The sequence below is a fragment of the Mesoplodon densirostris genome, chromosome 18 (genome assembly GCF_025265405.1).
Source record: "Mesoplodon densirostris isolate mMesDen1 chromosome 18, mMesDen1 primary haplotype, whole genome shotgun sequence".
Lineage (NCBI taxonomy): Eukaryota > Metazoa > Chordata > Mammalia > Artiodactyla > Ziphiidae > Mesoplodon > Mesoplodon densirostris.
The window spans coordinates 23,888,575-23,908,216 of record NC_082678.1 but is presented as its reverse complement, the minus strand read 5'-3'; the positions used below and the strand labels follow the sequence as shown (position 1 = coordinate 23,908,216).

Below are 19,642 nucleotides of genomic sequence, written 5' to 3'. Positions count from 1 at the left end.
CTGCAACTAGAGAAAGCCCACGCGCAGCAACGAAGACCCAACACAGCCAAAAATGAATAAATAAAATATAAATAAATTTTTAAAAAAGACAAGCAACAGCAAAAATGAAAACAAAACAAAACAAATCTACTCCTTTCCCACACACATTGCTCCAAAGATCTGTCTCTTTTGTTCTCTTTCATTAGTCGCATCCTCTTCACACTTAACCTACACAAATCCAAATGCTACCCTATCCCCCCAACAGAAGCTACTCTTTTCAAGGTCATCAGCAATTCCAGATTTCTTAATTCAATGAATAGGTTTGGGGGGGGGTTGTTTGTTTTTATTCTTTTAACTTGGTACGTCTGTCTTTTTTTTTTTTTTTTAACTCAGTGACATTCAAAGTTGCAGACTAGCCCCTTATTCTAGAAACGTTTTCTCCCCTGAGTTGATAAGAACACATGCTCCTGTGTTTCCTTCAGGTTCGTCGGGGGCTCCTGGTTGCCACCACCCTCTGACTCTTTCTCTACTTCCTCCGGAGGGTTCAGTCCTATGTAACCTTCTCACTAACCCAATCCCTTTGCATTAAATCCATCTACATGCCAGTGATTCCCAAGTTCAATTGTCTGATTTTGTTCTCTGATTTCCAGTATCTTGTAATCCAACTATATACTTGGCCATTTGACATCTCCACTTGGGAGTCTAAAAGCATCTCAAAGTAAACATTTCCAAAATAGAACATTAATTCCCTTTTCTCCATCCTACCCAACTGTACGTGTCATCATTTTACACTAAATGACACCCTTTCCACCCAGTGATTTAAGTCAAAAGTCCCACTTGATTTTTCACTTCTTGTGCTTCTCAGACTGGCCATCAGCCAGATTCTTTGACTTTATCTCCAAATATATTTCAAATCCAACCACTTCCACTCATCTTTCAGCTGGCACCACGGTTAAGCAATCACCTTTACCTCTGATATGGCCCCATGACTGGTCTCCTAGGGTCCACTCTTGTTCCTCTCTACCCTGTGTGCTCTTTTATATCCAGAGAATGAAATTATGTCACATCACATCAATGCCCCATTTAATGACATTCAGTGGTTTCTCAATGCATTTAAAATAAAATTCACAGACCACACAGCAGCCTCCAAAGCTCCATATGAGCAAGTCTCTACCCTTACGACGGCAGCCGTCCCCGCCAGCCGCTCCCTCCCCCGCTCACTGTGGTCCAGACACCCCTTTCCCCCTCTGCTTGGAACGCTTTCCATTTCCTTCTTGTGGCTGTCGGCGACCACTCTGTATAAACCCCAGCGTGACACCAGTCACATCCATATGTTTATTACTTTATGATACAACTGTAACACAGCCTGATTTATTGTGTATGTCCACTTCTCCTCACCCAACGGCCTGTAGGCTCCTTGAGGGTAGGGATACGTATGTCTTATTTAATCCCTTGCACGTTGAGCAGTGCCTTTTATGTAACGAGTCCCTGATAAACACTGATTGTGCATCTCTTTCATGGTGGGTACTTGGATGAGGATGCAAGCTTTGTTGAGAAGCCTCTCACCTACCACTTTCTACAGTGGGTGTGTGACAGGCCAGCAGCATTACTGAGATGAACTAGAGGAGCCCTGAGGTTGCAGAGGCACTGCATTTCCCCATGGTCTGCACATGGCATGCGGGGGACTGGGAGTCCCCTTATGTCCTACAGGACATAAGTACATCATTGGACTGGCAGAGGCCTGGGGTGTGCATACAAGGCTGCCATGGGCTGACACACCTACACCAGGGAATCTGGCTAAGTGACACATTCTAGTGGTGGTATCAGCATATACCTCACTACTCCCCCTACTCAACTGAAAAAGAAGGTAAGCTAGCTGCACTTCATTGGACATTAGTCCAGGAACAGAAGAGCATCATACAGCCCATGGACCTGAGGGCACCATCTTCCCTGCTACCACAAGGACGTAGAGAGCTGCCGTATTTGCACATTGGGACTAAATCTGAATTCCTGAGTATTCGCCTAAAGAGACTGAATCATCCAAATGAGACTGTTTTTTTGTTTTTTGTTTGTTTTTTGTTTTGCGGTACGCAGGCCTCTCACTGTTGTGGCCTCTTCCGTTGCGGAGCACAGGCTCTGGACTCGCAGGCTCAGCGGCCATGGCTCACGGGCCCAGCCGCTCCGCGGCATGTGAGATCTTCCCAGACCGGGGCATGAACCCGTGTCCCCTGCATTGGCAGGCGGACTCTCAACCACTGCGCCACCAGGGAAGCCCCCTTCTTACTTATTGATTTATTTCTCTCAGTGGTTTCACACCTCAACTGCTTATTGCAATAACCTGCCCGATGACGATAACATAAACTTTCCCGGCTTCCTCCCCTCCCCCGTCTCATGTCCCCTTTCCCCACTGATGCTTCTAGGCATCAATTACCAAACAGATTAGCTGCACTAAACTCCACATCTCAAGTTCAGCTTTTTAAAAAACCCAACCCCAAAGCAAGATCCAAACCCATTAAGCAATGAAAACTGTAATAATAACGTGAACACTTTCCCAAATTTCATTCCATTGTAATCATATTTAAATTACCTGGAAATTTATTTGTCCTTTCCACAGGCAAAGTATACACAAGCTTTTCTTTGTTTTCTGTTTTCAGTTTGGCATCAGGGATGTGATGATTAATGAGGGATGTTACCTTTTCTGGATCACATGTTTCATTTCTATACAAACTAATACATAAAAGGAAAAGACAATTCATTTGTATTTTCTCTACTGCTACCACAAAAATAGAGTTTTTGTTGGATTTCTGGCCTTTGTGTATTACTTCACTCGACATTAGGGAACAAACAAAATGAGTAAATAATAACAATAATAATAATAAAGTCATCGGTTTGAAAAATATTAGGGTCTATATAGAGAAGGTATATCAGCTCAAAACAACTATAAACACACAAATAAATATGGAAAGTAATTAAAACTATATATCAAGTATGAAGATAAACAGAGGGAGTTGAGAATATTAGGCAGAAGAGATTTCTCAGGGAAAATAATTATTACACCAGACTGTGTAGATATCAGAAAATTAGTGTCTAATCGGGAAATCTGCCCTTCATGCATGCTTTGTGTGGCCATCAAGGTTTTTTCATAAAATTCTTTTAGCCTGGACACACTTTCTTTTTCTTTTTCTTTTCTTTTCTTTCTTTCTTTTTTTTTTTTTTTTGTGGTACGCGGGCATCTCACTGTTGTGGCCTCTCCCGTTGCAGAGCACAGGCTCCGGACGCGCAGGCTCAGCGGCCATGGCTCACGGGCCCAGCCGCTCTGTGGCATGTGGGATCTTCCCGGACCGGGGCACGAACCCATGTCCCCTGCATTGGCAGGTAGACTCAACCGCTGTGCCACCAGGGAAGCCCCTCTTTTTCTTTTTTCAAATTTTATTTATTTTTATTTTTGGCTGTGTTGGATCTTCATTGCTGTGCATGGGCTTTCTCTAGTTGCAGCAAGTGGGGGCTACTCTTCGTTGTGGTGTGCAAGCTTCTCATTGCACTGGCTTCTCTTGTTGCGGAGCACGGGCTCTAGGCGCGCGGGCTTCAGTAGTTGAGGCACACGGGCTCAGTAGTTGTGGCTTGTGGGGTCTAGAGCACAGGCTCAGTAGTTGTGGCACATGGACTTAGTTGCTCTGCGGCATGTGGGATCTTCCCGGACCAGGGCTCGAACTCGTGTCCCCTGCATTGGCAGGCAGATTCTTAGCCACTGCACTGCCAGGGAAGCCCCTGGACACACTTTCTTGTTAGGCACAGTCCTCTTCACACTTTGCCACCAGATTTACTTCCTGTTGATAGTAGCTTCTGAAGGTATTTGACTTTGTGCCCTCTGAAAGGATGAAAATCTACTTCAGGATTGCATGGATCAGCTGAGGCGATGGAGGGTGGGGAGAAGGTTGAGGTGTAGGTGGCATGGGGCGGCTACCTGGAAAGTGGTCCATGAAGCAGCCCTGCTGCCATTAGCCAGCCCGGGCTTCTCTTTTTGAAATCTGGCCGATCCCTAGAGTTAGTGAAGGTGCAGGAACAGCACTGGGAAACACAGATCAATCCAGCTGAGCAGAGATGAAGCAGAAGGCCAGTTCTCTCTCAGAATGCTCTACCTTTATGATACACCAGTATTGAAGATACAGCCATGTATCCCATCTGTCCCTGAAGGCTTTACCTTAAGTGATATCCAAAACCCCATCTTCTCTTCAAAAAGACAGAGGAGCCGGCACACTTCACTCTCCCGCTGGACAGGATCACTTTTCTATCTGAGTAGAAAGAAGTGAGAGAGAAAAGATGAGAGGAGTCATTTTTTCCCTCTAGAAAATATGGAGGAGGCGCCAGAGTTCAGATTTCCAAAGGAGACGTGTCCTATGGGGACATAACTCCATCTAATGGGCATTCAAACATTTAAAACATGCATTAAAATGGATGCATTTAAAATGAGCTTTTCCAGTGGTTAAGACTCCATGCTTCCACTGCAGGGGGCATGGGTTCAACCCTTATTTGGGGAACTAAGATCCCACATGCCACGTGGTGTGGCCAAAAAATTAAAAAAAAATTTTTTTAAATGAGCTTATGCATCTCAGTCCACTTCCGTGCCCTCCAATACTTGAAAAAAAACCACATCATAAATTCCATGGGCATATTTTCTACTCTGGATGCTAAAGGACGAGTGGATATTTTTCAACCAAATATACATGAAAGAAGATTGGGATGTTGTTGAAATTAATCAAAAGCTGATGTGAAAAAAAAATCAGTTTTTTATTAGCACTCACAGTCCAACATATGTCCTGCTGGTGAGGAATTCTACAGTGGGACTAGATGCCTGTCACCCCCCAGATTCCTATGCAGTATAGACACACCAAGGTAACAAGAGCAGGGGTCTTGCCCTGGGAATAAATACTTCACAAATTCTTCATTGTAATACTGAGATAAAACCAACAATTACCAGCCAGGATGTCAGCTTCATCCATGAAGTTGGTACTCAAGAGGATCACACGGTCTGCTTTGTGCTCCTTGAGGAAGCTCCACACTCGATGTCTTGAGAAGGGATCTAATCCCACAGTTGGCTCATCTAATAGCAAAACCTACAGACAATGAAGATACATAAACTGTGCCTCTCTTCCATGTTAATTGTTTCCACATTAGAGCATGGGAAACAATCAAAACCAAGCAAAATAAAAACTATCCAAGCATGTATATCCAATACACTTACACTCATGGTTAAACATAGTAGGTTCTCTCCTGATATATTATAATGAAAACTCTACTACTTTTAGTGGTAAAAGAAGAGCTTCACTTCTTTGACATTAGTCTTAGCAATATTTTTTGGATATGTCTCCTCAGGCAAGGGAAACAAAAGCAAAAATAAACAAATGGGACTACATCAAACAAAAAAGCTTTTGCAGAGGGAAGGAGACTATCAACAAAACCAAAGGCTGCCTACTGAATGGGAGAAGATATTTGCAAATGATATGACCGATGAGTTAATATCCAAAATAAACAAAGAACTCACACGACTCAACTCAAAAAAAAAATCTGATTACAAAATGGTCAAGGAATCTGAATAGACATTTTTAAAAGAAATGGCCAACAGACACATGAACAGATACTCAACATCACTAATCATCAGGGAAATGCACATCAAAACCACAATGAGGCTTCCCTGGTGGCGCAGTGGTTGGGAGTCTGCCTGCCGATGCAGGGGACATGGGTTCGTGCCCCGGTCCGGGAGGATCCCACATGCTGTGGAACGGCTGGGCCCGTAAGCCATGGCCGCTGAGCCTGCACGTCCAGAGGCTGTGCTCAACAACGGGAGAGGCCACAACAGTGAGAGGCCCACGTACCGCAAAAACAAAACAAAAAAAAACAAAACAAAAAAACACTATGAGATATCACCTCACACTTGTCAGAATGGCTCTTATCCAAAAGACAACAAATAGCAAGTGTCAGTGAGGATGTGGAGAAAAGTGAGCCCTCGTGCACTGTTGGTGGGAATGTAAATTGGTGCAGCCACTATGGAGAACAGTGTGGAGGATCCTCAAAAACTTAAATTAAAAATAGAACCACCACACAATCCAGCAATTTTACTTCTGGATATTTTTCCAAAAAAACCCCCGAAACACTAATTCAAAAAGATGCATGCACCCCTATGATCATAGCAGCACTATTTACAATAGCCAGGACATGGAAGCCACCTAAGTGTCCATCAATAGATGAATGGATAAAGAAGATGTGGTGTATATATACAATAGACTGTCACTCAGCCATTAAAAAGAATGAACTCTTGCCATTTGTGACAACAGGGATAGACCTAGAGGGTATTATGCTAAGTGAAATAAGACAGAGAAAGACAAATACTATATGATCTCATTTACATGTGGAATCTAAAAAAGAAAACAAGCAAACAAACAGAACAAAATGGAAACAGACTCAGATACAGAGAACAAACCAGTGGTTGCCAGAAGGGAGGGGGTGGGAGGATGAGAGAAATAGGTGAGGGAGATTAAGAGGGACAAACCTCCAGTTACAAAATAAATGAGTCACGGGGATGAAATGTACAGCTTGGGGAATGTAGTCAATAATATTGTAATTACTTTGTACAATGACAGACAGTAACTAGATTTATCATGGTGATCTTTTGTAATGCACAAAAATATTGAATCAGTATGTTGTGTACCTAGAACACACGTAGCGTTGTAGGTCAATTGGATTTCAATGATAATAATAATAATAATAAATGGGCATGTAATTTCATCACCTGTGTATACAACAAAATGTTTTTATCACACCACACACACACACACACACACACACACACACACACACACACACACGAAGAAGAGCTGGACTTTTTCCTGATACTCAGTCTGCATTCTTCCATATGTATAATCGCACTTACTTGAGGGTCTCCTAAAATAGCAATCCCAATGGTCAGCTTTCTTTTCTGACCTTCACTTAGATGTGCAGCAATATTATTCTGAATGTTCTGTATGTCCAACTCCAATAAAATTCTTTGTACCTAGACCAGAGAGATACAAAGCTCATAATCCAAGATGATGCATATTATGCAATTTTAACCATCTGTTAAAGTAGTATGTACATTTTAAAGGACCTCATTGCCTAAATTTTATTCAAAACAGGGCAGTAAATCACTGATTTAACTTGGCAAATGGTTGGCAGTTCAGTGAACCCCGAGCACACCCATCTACCTCTTGTTCCACTTCCTGTGGCGGAATCCCTTTTATTTTAGCAAACAGCCTGAGGTTTTCTTTCACAGTGAGTATGTCAAACTGAACATTGAATTGAGGACAAACACCAGTTATCTTTTGGATTTCCTCCAAGTCTTGCATTTCAGAGAGATTTTTATTATAGATGGTAACTGATCCTAAGAATGGAAGTTAAAAATAATTTAACATTGGCAAGATAACATGATTTATTAATGTCTGGAGATCTTATTCAGGAATATATTGGCATATATTCAGAAATATCTAAAATAATGACTTTATAATTTATTAACAACTACTAATTAGTCTTAACATAAATAGATGCTCAGAATAGTGTATATTTCCCTGGAATATCACACAGCAATGGAATAAAGATAATGATTTTCACGAAAATTTGGGAAATACAAAATATATATAAAACCTTACAGTTCTGATAAACAGCTCCAGATAAACAAATATTATTTCCTCTTAAGCAGTTAAATTTAACCTTAAAGTGAGAAAGGCATACATATGACCTCATTCTATTATCAGACATCTTGCCTTTGGGAAATATCTTTTTGCCCACCTTCTGTTGGAACAGACAATCCATTAAGGATGTTTAGCAGCAAAGATTTGCCAGCTCCACTGTGGCCCAGAATTGCTGTGATTTGACCTTCATATATGTCAAAGAACAAGCCTGTTTTTAGAATAAAATATTAACATTATAAACGAGAGGGCAATAGACAGGGCTGTTTCTAAAAACAGAACAAGACAATTTATTTTAATTGTATATTCTGAAGCATTTCAATAGTTTAAAATATGTAATATTCGATATTTTCCTGGTTGCTAAAAAAACACGCTTACTGTAGAATATTTGAGAAATAAATACAATCACTTTAGAAGATAAAATCAAGGATAATTCCAAATATTAACATTGTAATAAACTTACATCCTTGCATTTGCATATATGAATATGTAAATATATTTATAAACTTTGATCATACTCTATTTTTCCCTAGCCTGCCTTTTCAAATATTAAATCATAAACATTTTCCATGGCATTAATTACCTTCTAAAATATATTCACCAAAAATTTATATGTCTCCCTGAGCCCATTTTTCTATTCTTTTGTTATAAATGTTTTGCATTGGCAAATAGAAAAATCATTTAGCTAAGAATCCTTTGAGGTATTATTTTTTGTTCATTTGTCTTACCACCAAGTGAAAAATCAAACTTTGTTACGGAAAGTTGTTGAACAGAGTAAGATGAAATTCTTAAGAATCTTATAATACATTATATCTAAATGATCAATCCTTTCAATTAAATTAAGTGACCTACTTTCTAATGTTATTGAAATTAACGACTGGGCTGAAATTTCAGTTCATTTATTTTCTATCTGGATGATCTTGGATAAATGAAATTCTATAAGGTTTGGTTTACTCAGCTATTAAATGTGCTAGTAAAAATAATTGTAAGTAAAGGGAAAATTCTTCCTGTTGTAATCCAATCCATTAAAACCCTCGTTTACAATTGGACTAAAAGATTCTAAAGATCATTGGAAGAATAAACTCAAATAATTAAGAAAATGTAAAGAACAGTATGAAATCAGTCTTGGCTACAAGATATTAAAATATATTGGAAAACCATGATAATTAAAATATTAGTAACAGTCATAGCAGTGGAGCAAATATAATAATTAAAATAATATATTACTGGTCCAGGATACACTGACCAATAGAACAAGAATAGAAACCTAAAAGGAGCCAAAGTAAAGATAAGAAATAAAGATTAATGAAACAACCTTTCAAATTCATCAAAAAGATGAGTTAATTAATAAACAATATTGGGACAACTAAACAAGTTACATTAACAACTTTTACGTTTATTGTTTTTAAATGGGAAACAAAAATGTTTTCAAGGATAAGAGAAAAGTGACACTAGCTATCTTGGAAATGACAAGTACTAACTGAAAAAAGAAATATAAGCCTCAGTTTCCTCATACACAAAGTGGGAGAGACATTATGGATCTCATAGGATTAAAGGGTAAAAAGGAAAAAAAAGCCCATGTATGTCATTTAGCATAGTTCCCAGCATACACTAAGCACTCAATAAACGTTAAACGTTTGTTGCTATTCTTACTGTTGTTGTTCATTACTGCTTATGGGAGTATGAATTTTTATAACCTTGGAAGGAAATAACTTGAAATATGAACCAAGAATCTTAAGAATATGGCCCCATTTGAATAATTCTGCTTCTAGAAATTTTTATTCAGCAAATAATTAATGATCTTTACAAAGATTGAGCAAGAAGGTAGATTATAGCGTTTTTTATGAGAGTGAAAAAATTGGAAACAAACGGAATTTCCTATACCAGCGTGTTAGTTAACAAAATCATGGGGTCCATACAATGGAGTGCTATTTGGCCCTGTTTAGCTAACAGGCTGCAGACAAGGGACTCAAAGGCACATTTTCAAGAATGTTCCAAGTGGCCACAGGCACCAGCTTCACAGGGTGAGGGGGCAGCTCCCGTCCTTACTTTCCAAAGAGTAACTCCAGCTGGTTGTTTCACATGTTTTCACATCTACCGATGCTCAATGATTTTAAAGTTTTTAAGGTTCCACTACTTTTAAAAATATAAGAAATCCTGCAGAAGTTGAAACTATTTAGACAAACTAATGAGGGCAAAAGTAGTTCATAACACGCTCTGGAAACTGAAATGATATATTTAAAAATATTTAACGTATCTTTGGCTAAAATTTAAAAAATGAAACCACAGAGCTAGATGGTATTTGATAAGAATAAACTTAAATTTAAACTGTCAGAAAGAAATACATATGGGAGTCTTTCCACTTATCCATCTTAAATACATAATATAAGGAGACATTTTTAAAAGATGCAGAAGGGAATATGAATAATAATAAAATTTTATCAACTAGGAAAAAACCCAAAAAACCAACTTGTTTACACAAGTACATTAAATTCTCAAAGGAAAGACGTAATCTCAAAGGAATAAGTAAAATTGAGTTAAGGGATCTGCACTTGTTAGAAAATAATTGCAATGTAAGCAAAATGGACCAAAGAACTCTCAACCTTTGAGAGGGTCTATGGCTCTTCCTTTTTTAAATTTTAAGGTTTCTGTCTTTTCTAAAAATACTTTACATTCCTCCTAAAAATCATTATTCATAAGAGCAAGCAGTCCTCTATGAAATATAACCACTAACTCTGATGCTTGCTTAAAATGTTGTTAAATAAAAAAACTACATTTGTGAGAATACTCAGTTTCAAATATGTTGGTTCACAAGAAATTATAAACTATGTTTGCCATAGGGTATTGACTTGTGAAATTTAATTCATGGTCAAAGGTGTTACACGTCTTTGTGTTAATCTCACCAGTACACGTAAACTATGTAAATTCCCTGGCTAGTATAAAAAAAAAGTATCCATTTTAAGTCTAGACGTTTTTTCCTCATAGTGCAAATACAATAAAATATTGCTTATAGCAAATTCTTCTTTAAAAATGAAGAGGCATTTTTCACTGTATGATTCCATTTTTGTAGATTAATAGATCCATGAAACATCTGAAAGGATTTCACATCCAGTTCTTAATCATGGTTAATTTCCAGGTGGTAGAGTTAGGTTGTTTGTATTTTTTTCTGTTTTGCTTATCCATATCCTCTAATTTTTCACATTGAATTTTCTCCATTTTTTGTAATAAAGAAGTCAATGAAATGTTTTTCTTTACCTTTCAATACTTCCACTTTTCCAGTTTTTTCTTTATATTCTTTTTTAACATTTCTGATTCTGAAATAACAAAATGGGCACTTACTTAGCCAACAGGAAAGTAAGAATAGTACAGCTCGTGAACACCCCGAGTGAGAGAGATGCAGCCAACTTTACATGAAATAAGGGATGACATATAACAGTCTACTTAGAAAGACCAAGACTCATTTCTAATTAAACGCTTCCCCTGAGGGAGAAAAAAGAGTCCCTCTAGAAAGTTACAATTAAATTACTAGTGTTTCACTTGGAAAAGTAGAATGCTCTGTAATTACTCTCACTTTCTTCCCTGAGTTTTAGAACATTTGGTGTTTCTTCCCCTGTGCAAGAGCACTCATTTATCTGCACTCTTTAAACATCATCTCCCAACCCCTTCAATCTTGGTCATTAATCAGACCCTCTGTCACCTGCACTTTCCATAGTTTCCTCCCTGAGAGCTTCTCTTTGGCTTCAAACTCTGCTTTAGATAGAATCAAATCTCCCCCCTCCCCTTAAGACAATTTTTCAAGCTAAAATGTAAACTTGCCATCTCCCCTCCCTCACGTGTCACTTCCTCCTTGGTCACTCTGGCTTCTGACCCCACTCCCCTGGTTGCTTCAGTAGGAAGCAACCTCTTCCTACTGAAAACATTCGTGTCCTCCTGATGGCCAAATGCAACAAATACTTTTCCATCCTTACTTATTGGAGTAGGGGTCGCTATTGAGGTCTCCTAATTTTCCTTGTTGAACGTGTCTACTTTCAAGGTAACGTTCAACTTTAATTTTTTTCTTCCTATTTTTCTAAAAGTTCCTTCTCTGTTTCCTTGTAGAGTACTCTTCTTTCACCAGACATCACCTTGCTGTTCCACAGGGTTCTCTGTGTATATTATGGGTCTTCTCCTTCTAGACTCTGTCAATGGGCTATTTCATTGGTTCTCACAGTTTCAACACCAACCTAAAACTGACACCATCCTTTTCCCTGGGCTTTAGGCTCACACATCTAAAGGTTTGCTGGATTGCTTCATCCAAACATACATACACACACACACACACACACACACACACCTCTAAATCAATGATTACCAAAGTTGAATGCACATTGGAATTTCAAAAGAAACTGATACAGGATGAAGCAGGAACCAGGCTCAGACAGATTAGCGATGTCACAACCATATAAGATCATATACGATGCATATTCGAGGTCAAAGGGAAACAGAGTTTAGTCACTCTCTTTTCTGAGCCTGAATCAGAATAAAGGTAAGGACATTTATTCAACCAGGATGCAGGCGATGGGCAGGGTTACAGCAAAGAGTCTGGAGATTTAAAAGAAAAAGGCTTCAAAACTGCTAAATCCGACAGGGTATTTTATTTCCGCCTTTCTTTGTGTAGTGGGACGCTGTTGAAGTGAGGCTTTAATATTTTATTTTAAATAATAAACTTCTATCTGGGAGCGGCTGGCTGTTTTTGGATTTCAGAGATGATGGTAGCCATTTATGTTTGGAGCAGACATCCTGCCTATGTTCTGGGAATGTTGCATGTATGGTGTAGTTACAGAAATGGACAGACGTGCAAACAAATGCCCCCAGAGAAGGACTGGGAGGGGCTTGTGGGTGAGAGGGAGCAAGTTGTGAATGAAAAATAGATATTTTTTTTACAGAATGAAGATCTTGATTCTGGTTAGAACTCTGCAAGCTTTCCTCCACACTTCCAGATACACAGAGCTGAAGGGCTTCTCAAGTCCTTAGTATATAAAGCAGGGATGCCTTTGAAAAAGGGAATCAGTATCTCAGTATCTTCTATATCTGTGCAAAATCAAATTCACATGTTGGGATAGATTGCAGTAGACTTGACACTTGTCTAGCAGAGAGGAAGGGCAATGATTTTCCTAAGAAAAGGTGAAGAAAGAAGCAGTAAGACTTGTGGATTGGGAAGGTCGATTGCAGGCCATCTTGCAGCCCCAGAACCTGCCTCGGTAGTGACTGAAGATGCAGCATTTGTCACGGAAGAGCTACCCTGTGGGGTCCTGAAGCCGGCTTTGCTGCTTTGGTGTGGATCTGGGGTGTGGAGCCGCATGACGGAGCCAAAAGCTTGAATGGACAGGCTTTGGATCAGATGACTTTCCCTTCCTGGCCAGAGGACTTTCCCTTCCTGGCCCAGACTGCCATGTTAGCAAAGAACCCAGCAAAGAGACAGGATGTCTAGAATCAACAGCACATAGATTGGTCAGGGTTGCGGGCTAAGGGTGAGGACATTTCACTTTTCTCTCCTTCACAAAAGTCGAAGAACAAGCATTTTTTGATCTATGTAAACTAACCTTAAGGCTCTTAGGAGACTGAATCTGAAAGTTATTATCATTTGAATAGTAATATAATTTTATACTTAGTGTTCCCTACTGGTAGAGAGGGACTGATGACAATGCATCTGGGGAGACTGTCCCTCACTTGGCTTTTCTCTTTCGGATGGATGCTTTCTATCAAGCCTGGATTGGGAGGGGCTGTAGCCCCTCAGAACGCTTAACAAACAATAGGGTCAGGATTAGAAGGACGAAGCTTAGGTACACATAGGTTCAACCATGCTCTTAGAAATGCTTCACTTCCCAGCTATAGCTCCCTGTTTTTCATCTTCCTTTGCCTCCAGACATCTCCTCAGTAGCTAGAGCTTGCGAGTATAGACTCTGGAGCCTGACTGGATTCCAAGCTCAGGTCCTCTGTTACGAGTGTGTGACACTGGGCAAGAGTCAACCTCTCAGCACTTCACTTCTCTCATTCGTGAAATGTGCAAAATAGAAGTGCCTGCCTAAAAGCTTTCTGTGAGAATTAAATGCGTGTCCAGTACATAGTAAGCACTGTGTGAATATTTGCTAACTAAATGCTTAATGTTTAAAACTCTCTCATTCTTTACCTTCAATGCACATTAGGAAAATCTACGGGGCTCTTTAAAATCCACAGATACTTGGGTTCAAGCCCACTGTCCCTGAATTAGAATCCCTGGAGGTAGGGTCTGAGAGCAGAGATATGTGAAAAGCTCCTCATATAAGTCTGTTACAAACAACCCGATAAAGTAGATGTTACTCTTGTTTCATAAAGGATACAGAGACTCAGAGAAACTAACCATTTCTACAAGATTCCACATCAAATGAGAGGGGAGCGTGGTATTAAGATCTAAGAAATGTTGATTCCAAATTTCTTACTTCTTCCATTAGACCATATAAGCCAGACAAAACTATGAAGGAAGGGATTCAGAGAAAGAAAAGAGCAGCAATAAAACAGAGGTGGGGGACAAGAGATAGAAACAGGGAGGAGACAAGATGGAGGGTGATGCGGTAATAGGGAACTATGTTCAATATCCTGGGATAAACCAAAACGGAAAGGAACGTGAAAAAGAAGGTATGTATATGTAGAAGTGAATCACTTTGCTGTACAGCAGAAATGAACATAACATTGTAAATTAACTAGATTTCAATAAAATTTTTGAAAAATTCATTCACCTTGCACCCGTATATTAGTATATGTGTGATTACCTGATGGCTTCTTTTCCTTGGAATTCTGGAGCTACTCGTTCAAAATAATCATCAGAGGGGAACTCAGGATCTACTTCTTTTTCAATGACCTTACTATCAGTCCTTTGGTGTTGGAAACAAGATGATGACTTCAGGAAAAATAATGGAGAGTAACGGTGCTCATTTCTATCTAATTAATCAAGAGGCAATAAAATGTTTGCTCAGTAACATGAAAACAATGAGCAAGGAAGCCTTATTCAGAACAGTATAGAATGTCTTGGATGTTTAAGCATCATAAAGAAATTCCTTACTTTCTAACTTCCTTTTATTGAGAAGAAAGCTTGAGAGTGAAGAAAATGATGAAAATTAAAATTATTACAAAAGTTAAACAATATAATAGAACTTTTGATGAAGTATAAATCAAAGGTTTGAATAAAATGTGTTCTAAAAGGTGTTTAGAATAATGATTAAATTAAATATTGGCCGGGAAAAGCCTTAATATGGCACATAAAAATAATTTTAAATATGTTTATGAACTTAAGAAATCACTTGACCCAATAATATGATTGAACATAATACTGAAATCTATATGGTATATGAATAAAAAGTACATGGAGAAATTAATTTGTTCAGGATGAATATATGGTCATGCTCTAGATTTTAAAAAATGAAATAGTATTTATTATTAAGGTTCTTCAGATATTAACCAGAAGTGATAAAAAAAACAGAAATACATACAAATAAATACATAGGAATGTATACGACAAACTTAAATATAGTCAAAGTGGAAGGAACATAAAAAATATGATATATAAATAAGATTTTGCAAGGAAAAAGCATTCTGATTCTAGTATGTGTGCAGGAATTCTAGGCTTATGTGAAATTTTTAGTTGTTTTCAAGATAAAGAAAATCTAACTGGGTAATATACTTCTGTAAATATGAGCAATATATGGAAAGTTTAAAGAATAATGATGAAATCATCCTCTGTAATTTTCATTTGTTATCTCCTTAAATGATGCACAAATGGCCCTCCCATAAACAGAGGGGAGTGAGGAAAACACTGATTATTTCCCACCTTAGGTCCTGTCCAGCTGCGCTTAGTTTACAATCTACCCTTCTTCTTGTAAGAGGAAAAAATACTTACTAGGAAGCAATTTCACTGTACAATGGCCCTACGCTAACCACAACCATCTTAAGAACTAAGTTATTTCCACTCGTCCTGATAAAAATCCTAAATATCATTCTTTGAAAACACTCTCAGGGATCCTTGAAAAGAGTAACATTATTTAACACTACATAATTATAATATGCATTAAAATTATCACTACTGTATACCACTATATTACATTCAGAAGAATAATTATTTTTATATAACAGTTCCTTCAGACCATTAAAACTAAGAAGTAGAAAGAAAGAACTCATTCAGCCTGTGATGGGAAATACTTGTCATTCTTCATTTCTTAAAATATATTATATAACCTTAACAAAAACATCTTCAATGTGCTCAGTATCTGAGGATGTCAGAGAAAAACCCATTATTACTTACAGGGTAAGATTTTGTCAAAGTATAATGCCAACACCAAGTACAAAACAGCATCAAAAGCCAATATGGAAAAAGTTGCTATCATTATATATGAGTCCCCTGAAGTGTCAGGAAAAACTACACCATTCATATTATAATCCAGGTGGATAATCTAAGATTCAAACAAAATAATAATAAATATTTAAATTAAGTAAAAATAATTCAATGTAGCAGCAAGAATTATCATTTTATTAAGTAGCTTTTTCAACAAGCCCTCATAATGAAGCTATTAGTGAAACTATTTCTATTTTACAGTAATCAAAGGAATATTAGAAGGAAATACCGATTGTTAAAAATACAGTGTTTTAGTAACAGGAACTTTATTTATAGTACCTTTGTTTTATTCATAAAGTCATCACAGTATTGCAAACTATCTACCCCATGCAACAAAGGAATATAAATTTTAAAAAGAATATGAAGAATTCTTTGAAGGTTATTAGGATGATGATAAGAGAACGATCTCTTTTTCTAGTTATTACTATAAATAAAGATTTGTATTTATAATTTTGCCACGTAATAATAGCTACCATGTTCTAGGCACTGTTCTCAGTGCTTTTTATATTATCCCATTTAATCTTCATTATAATCGTATAAGATAGGACTTATTATTTCTCATCTGCATTTTACATATGATGAAACTGAGGCACAGAGAAGTTGGTTAGCTTAGTCAGATGAGGTCAAAATTACATAGTGAAGGCTTCCCTGGTGGCGCAGTAGTTGAGGGTCCCCACGGAGCAGCTGAGCCCGTGAACCATGGCTGCTGGGCCTGCGCATCTGGAGCCTGTGCTCCACAATGGGAGAGGCCGCAGCAGTGAGAGGCCCGCGTACCGCAAAAAAAAAAAAAAAAAAAAAACCACATAGTGAAGAGTGATAAAGCTGGACTCAGAATACAGGAAGTCCAGCTCCCAAGCCCAGTTCCTCACCCTAGATACTCTACAACTTCTCGTTTATGTTAAGTTCCTCACCCTAGATACTCTACAACTTCTCAGTTTATGTTAAGACTGTTAACATTTCATGACAAAGTTGAGTTTATTCTAGGAATGCAAGGCTGGATCAACATTTGAAGATCAATCAATGTAATTCAAAATAAAACAGACTGAAGCAGAAATAATGTAATTAATAACTGCAGAAAAAGCAACTGATAAAATTCAGTGTCCAATTATAATAAAGTCTCTTTACAAACTTAGACGATAAAAGGTCTTCTTTTATCTGGTGAATTCAATGTAGGAAGACCAACACCAAAAACCATGCTTAGGGCTTCCCTGGTGGCACAGTTGTTGAGAGTCCACCTGCCGATGCAGGGGACACGGGTTCGTGACCCGGTCCGGGAAGATCCCACATGCCACAGAGCAGCTGGGCCCGTGAGCCATGGCTGCTGAGCCTGCGCATCCGGAGCCTGTGCTCCGCAACGGGAGAGGCCACAGCAGTGAGAGGCCCTCGTAAAGGAAAAAAAAAACAAAAAAACAAACAAAAAAACCATGCTTAATTGTGAAAGTTGAAATCTTTTTTTCCCCCTGCATTTCTATTCAATGTTGTATATACTAAAGGTGCAGTAAGGCAAGAAAAATAAATAAATGTCATAAGGACAAAATAAACCATCATTATTTGTAGACATCATGATTATACATAAGGAAATCCCAAGATAAAACCCAGAAAAATACTAGATTTAACAAAAGAACTACATTATAAAGCAGAAACTAACACACCATTGTAAAGCAATTATACTCCAATAAAGATGTTAAAAAAAAAAGAATATAGGGCCTCCCTGGTGGCGCAAGTGGTTGAGAGTCCGCCTGCCGATGCAGGGGATACGGGTTCGTGCCCCGGTCTGGGAGGATCCCATATGCCGCGGAGCGGCTGGGCCCGTGAGCCATGGCCGCTGAGCCTGCGCGTCCGGAGCCTGCGCGTCCGGAGCCTGTGCTCCGCAACGGGGGAGGCCACAACAGTGAGAGGCCCGCATACCGCAAAAAAAAAAAAAAAAAAAAAAGAATATAGCAATGATAGTGGACACAACGCCAATGTACAGAAATCAACTGCATATCTCTACATTTGCAACAAACATTTAAAAGTAAGAATTTAAACATAGACGCTATCTATAATGGCATCAGAAGTATCAAAAAGCAACCTTTGGAATAAATCAAACAAAAATGTGCAAGAATCTATACAGAAAACTGAAATAGTTACTAAGGAGAAATGAATGTGAAGATAAAATGTGTTCATGACCAAAAACAAGTGTCAGTTTCCTCAAAGTGATTGAAAAATTCAACTGCACCAAAATCTCAACAGCTTTGAGCATATCTACTGTGTGTATGTGTATGTATGTATATATATATATATATATATATATATATATATATATATATATATATATATATATATCTTAAGTTAATTCTAAAATTTTCATCATTTCTAAGAACCTAGTATAGAAGACACGCTCTTGAAAAAGAAAATAAGATTTTCTTTTAAAAAGAAAAGAAAGTAAAATTGTTACCACCAGATATCAAGACATATTATAAAGCAAAACAATTGAGACAATGTGGTATCAGTGAGAGGATAGACGGATGGGTCAGGACATGATTGGTTCAGTTGTGACAAAGGAAATACTGCAGTTCATGCAACTTCATCAATAATCAGGAAAATGCAAATTAACACCACAATGATATATCATTACTTATCTGCCAGAATGGCTAAAATTTGAAAGACTAACAATACCAAATGTTGGTGAAGATTTGGAGCAAATGAAACTCTGAAACACTGTTGGTGCAAAAGTAAAGAACTGCAATCACTTTGGAAAAATATTTGATAGTAACTATGAAGATTAAGAGATTCATATTCTAGCGCTAGATATACATACACTGTTCAACTCCCAAACATATACCAAACAGAATTGAATACCCATATTTACTAGGAAATATGTGTAAGAATTTATTGGTAAGTTACTAATAACAGTCAGAAGCTGGAAAATATTTTTGTCCATCAAAAGAAAATAGTATATTCACACAATACTATAAAAACCATACTACAGCTACACTCAAATTGTATATGACATGTAAAAACATAATGTTGAGTGAAAAAAGCCAGATCTTCAAAAATCACTTTGTACAATATCACCTATATAAAGTTAAAAATAGGCAAAACTAAAAAATTGTATTTAGGAACACATACTTAGATGATAATGAAAAGCAAGGTGGTGATTATCATAAACCTTTTACCATTTAGGAGGAAGGAGTGTTTAGAAATGCTTCTGGGGTTTTGTCCACATTCTATTTCTTGATCTAGTTCATGTGTACTTTGATTCACTTAAATTATTGATTAAACTGTAAATTTATGTCTTGAAAGCTTTTCATATTTGAGGTTTCAAAAAAGAGGTTTATACAACAGTTCTTAACAAACTAGCAGAATGCTTTCATTATGTGATAAGAGAAGAAAAGTAAATATTTGCATATAGGAAAAAACACCAGAAGAAAGTACTTCAAAGTGAAAATATGTCTGAGAAAGGAAAATCTGGAAGAATTATCTGGAAAAACTTTTTCTTCAAGTTTCCTTGTGAGATGACAATTTTTCTGCAATGTAATAATAACATTTTCAAATTTAG

General features: G+C 37.8%; 1 protein-coding gene across 7 annotated transcripts in view; it reads right to left on the bottom strand.

Moving 5' to 3' along the window:
• The window catches only part of ABCA6 (ATP binding cassette subfamily A member 6), a 60,653-nt gene that overhangs the window by 29,237 nt on the left and 11,774 nt on the right, over window positions 1-19,642 (bottom strand). For all 7 annotated transcript variants that reach the window (XM_060082417.1, XM_060082421.1, XM_060082416.1 and 4 more), the window contains 9 exons: window positions 16,012-16,159; window positions 14,486-14,654; window positions 10,953-11,011; window positions 7,798-7,908; window positions 7,218-7,393; window positions 6,908-7,027; window positions 4,955-5,093; window positions 4,181-4,271; window positions 2,567-2,706 (listed from right to left, as the gene is read on the bottom strand). In XM_060082417.1, coding sequence (XP_059938400.1) covers window positions 2,567-2,706; window positions 4,181-4,271; window positions 4,955-5,093; window positions 6,908-7,027; window positions 7,218-7,393; window positions 7,798-7,908; window positions 10,953-11,011; window positions 14,486-14,654; window positions 16,012-16,159 — 1,153 coding nt within the window. The remainder of the gene's footprint in view (window positions 1-2,566; window positions 2,707-4,180; window positions 4,272-4,954; window positions 5,094-6,907; window positions 7,028-7,217; window positions 7,394-7,797; window positions 7,909-10,952; window positions 11,012-14,485; window positions 14,655-16,011; window positions 16,160-19,642) is intronic.